This window comes from Danio rerio, chromosome 4, assembly GCF_049306965.1.
Source record: "Danio rerio strain Tuebingen ecotype United States chromosome 4, GRCz12tu, whole genome shotgun sequence".
In the NCBI taxonomy this organism is placed as follows: Eukaryota; Metazoa; Chordata; class Actinopteri; order Cypriniformes; family Danionidae; genus Danio; species Danio rerio.
In genome coordinates, this window is record NC_133179.1 from 2525001 (window position 1) to 2528425 (window position 3425).

The following is a 3425-nucleotide window of genomic DNA, read 5'->3' on the forward strand; positions in this document are numbered from 1 at the left end:
TGCTGCATTCATTTCATGACGGTACGTACATGATTATGCATGCACAAAACATCACTTTCAGATATGCACATGTAAAAAATGCTGGGTTAATATTGACCAACCTACATTAATATAAGCTTAAAGTAATATTTCACTTAAAATTAAGGTACGCTTTTTAACCCAACTGTTGGATGTGTCCATATTTGACCTAAACGTTGAGTTACAACAACCCAGAGTGGATGCACAAGGTCTGATGTCTTCAAATGACTTTATATTTAGGCCATTTATTTATGACCAGCATGCATTACAAGCATCTGCAAGGACTTAAAACAGGCTCAAGCATGCATATTGTCAGAAATTAAATGTGCAAAAATTTGTAATACAACACATATGGGTGTAGTATGAACCATTAAAGTGTTTCAAAGCATTCTTAAAGGCACAGTTCTCCCAATAATGAAAATGTACTCACTATTTACTCACTCTCAGGTGCTTGCAAAATGTATTCGTTTCTTTCTTTTGTTGAACACTAATGCATATATTTCAATGAAAGCTGCACACCTGTTGATTTCCATGACTAAAACCAATAGGTCAGTTGTCACGCAGCATTTCAGCTTTCCTCAAAATGTCTTGAGGAGAAAGAAAAGAAACTCAAACATGTTTGGAGCAAATGAAGGCTGAATAAATGATGGCAGAATTTAAACATTTATGTCGAACTATCACTTTAAGGTGCTACTAAAAAGTGATTGATTGGATTTACTAAATATGTTTAAGGTATGCAAAAAAAAATTTTATGGGCTGAATTTAAACCATTTAAATTAAATGTAGTAATGTTTAGCTTCATTTGTTGGTTTAAATTCTGCTCAAATAAACTGTTTGCAACCACTTACCCTAAACACATTTAGTAAATGTAATGAATGATTAGTTTTTCAGCTTTCCACATCTTTTGTATTCAACTAAAGAAATAAAATCAAACATGTCTGGAACAAGTGAAGGACGAATAAATGACAGATTTGTATTTATTTATTGGGCGAGCTGTCCATTTTGGTAGCTACACTGACAAATTCATTGGATTTACTAAATTATAAGTGGTTGCCATTTATATGGGCTGAATGTAAAATTAAGCTAAACATTACTACATTTAACTTAATTTAAATTCAGCCCATATAAACTGCGTGCAACCACTAACACACAAAAAAAGATTTAGTAAATCCAATCAATCATTTTTACAGTGTATATTCAAGTTAAAATGCACAAAGTATTCCCTTTAGTCCTAAAAAGTATCATGTTATCATTGTAAGCTCTACATTTTCGCACTGTAAGCGCGAGCGCGTAAAGGAGCCGTTTGGCGACTCCACACCGGCTGCGCGCAGCTCTTACCCGCGCGGCTCTGGAGGAGTACGGGTCGTCAAAAAGGTTCCAGATGACCGGCTGCCACCTCCTCCAGCGGCTCACGGTGCCGTCCGCGGACACCACGTCCTCAATGCCCAGCCGCTTCCCGTACTCGTCGTCCTCCTCGGTGTCCACGTTCATCTCAAACACGTCCAGCGCCTCCTCGGCATCGCGGTGCTGTCGGTAGGTCATCCAGCAGCACGGCTCCACGTCCGTCTCATCGATGCCCCAGAAGGAGAGCTCCTCCTCGAACAGCGGACCGCACACGTCCGCCGGGCAGTGCAGCTTCCCGGTCCGGTAATAGTTGAGCACGTAGGCGAAAACGCCCGGGTGCCGGTCGAAGAAGTACTCGTTGCTCCGCGCGCTGTACTCGATGAATCCAGGCACTTGTTGCAGCTGATCCAAAACCAACTCGAGATCGGACTCGGAGGCGAGCAGCGCCAGTCGCGTGCCCGGCAGTGTCTTTAGCGTGCTCCGGTAGGTCTCGTGCCTCGTGCCGCCGACGTTGAGGATTACCCTCTCGCGCTCGTCGAACTTGCCCATCTCTCAGGGTGAGACATGACGCGAGGGGGGCGACGGTGCTGTGAGTACTCCGATAGTTCGCCAACAAGCTCATTGAACAGGAGAATAACACACGCGCACGCTCTCGCCGGAGCGCGTCTGTTTGTCTGTCAGATGAGCGCGCGCCTCCGACCAGCCCTGAGCGCGCGGACAGGTGAAAGACGAGGCGCGGGAGCGGAGCTGCGCTCTACTGATACAGACTCACCTGCGGCTCCACAGCAACAAGCGCATCTCTCTCTCTCTACATCCCTCCATTGAATCTCTCTCTCTCTCTCTCTCTCTCTCTCTCTCTCTCTCTCTCTCTCTCTCTCTCTCTCTCTCTCTCTCTCTCTCTCTCTCTCTCTCTCTCTCTCTCTCTTGATTCAATTCAATAGAGTTTTGACTGTCAAATATAACACAATGTTGCCAAAGCAATAACAATAAGCATAGCCTACATGATACATCACATTGATAAAATATGATAAACGAATATGAATATTAAACATATCTAAAAGATGAATATAAAATGTCCACTTCTCTCCATACATCTCTTTTTCTCACATTATAAATATAGCTCTTTCTCTCTACATCTCTCCATTATTCTCTCCATTATTTCTCTCTCTCTCTCTCTCTCTCTCTCTCTCTCTCTACATTATACATATCTCTGTCAATTCGATTCATTCATTTTTTTTTCGGCTTAGTCCCTTTATTAATCAGAGGTCGCCACAGCGGAATGAACCGCCAACTTATCCAGCATATGTTGGATATACCAACTGACCCAGTCGGGGCTCGAATTAGCAACAATCGTGCCACCCACTGTGCCACAGTGACGCCCAATTCAATTCAATTCAATTCAATTCATTTCAATTCAATTCAAATCAAATCAAATCAAATTAAATCAAATCAAATCAAATCAATTCAATTCAATTCAATTCAATTCAATAACTGCTTTATTGGCCTGACAAATGGTACAAATGTATTGCCAAAGCATTTATAAAGTTTACATGAAAAAGAGCATACATATATATTATTAAACACAGTAAACACAATAGTAGTTGTAAAAACAATTAAATCAAAATATAAATTAAAAATATTAATAAATCAGAATTTTTTCATCAGCTGGGGTGCCGGAGAAAAACGTAAAATAACGGATATTAAATTACAGAAATTCATCAGAAATTTAAATTTAAGGAAATTTCTGTAATTTAATGTCCGTTATTTTACGGTATATTTCCGTAATTTAATGTCCGTTATTTTATGATATATTTCTGTAATTTAATATCCGTTATTTTACGGTATATTTCCGTAATTTAATGTGCGTTATTTTATGGTATATTTCTGTAATTTAATATCTGTTATTTTACGGTATATTTCCGTAATTTAATGTATGTTATTTTACAGTATATTTCCGTAATTTAATGTATGTTATTTTATGGTATATTTCTGTAATTTAATGTCCGTTATTTTATGGTATATTTCTGTAATTTAATATTCGTTATTTTATGATATATTTCTGT

The 3425-nt window shown here is 39.3% G+C and overlaps 1 protein-coding gene across 7 annotated transcripts in view; it reads right to left on the reverse strand.

Moving 5' to 3' along the window:
* kcnc2 (potassium voltage-gated channel, Shaw-related subfamily, member 2) overlaps positions 1 to 2097 on the reverse strand; it is a 139056-nt gene extending 136959 nt beyond the window's left edge. For 6 of the 7 annotated variants that reach the window (XR_012401392.1, XM_073945381.1, XM_005164447.6 and 3 more), the window contains exon 1: positions 1357 to 2097. Coding sequence is in view for 6 of the 7 variants with exons in the window: in XM_073945381.1 (XP_073801482.1) it covers positions 1357 to 1911 (555 nt within the window). In the remaining variant the exon portion in view is untranslated. The remainder of the gene's footprint in view (positions 1 to 1356) is intronic. The other variant, NM_001089529.2, reaches the window with a different exon arrangement.
* Between the last annotated feature and the right edge of the window lie 1328 nt (positions 2098 to 3425).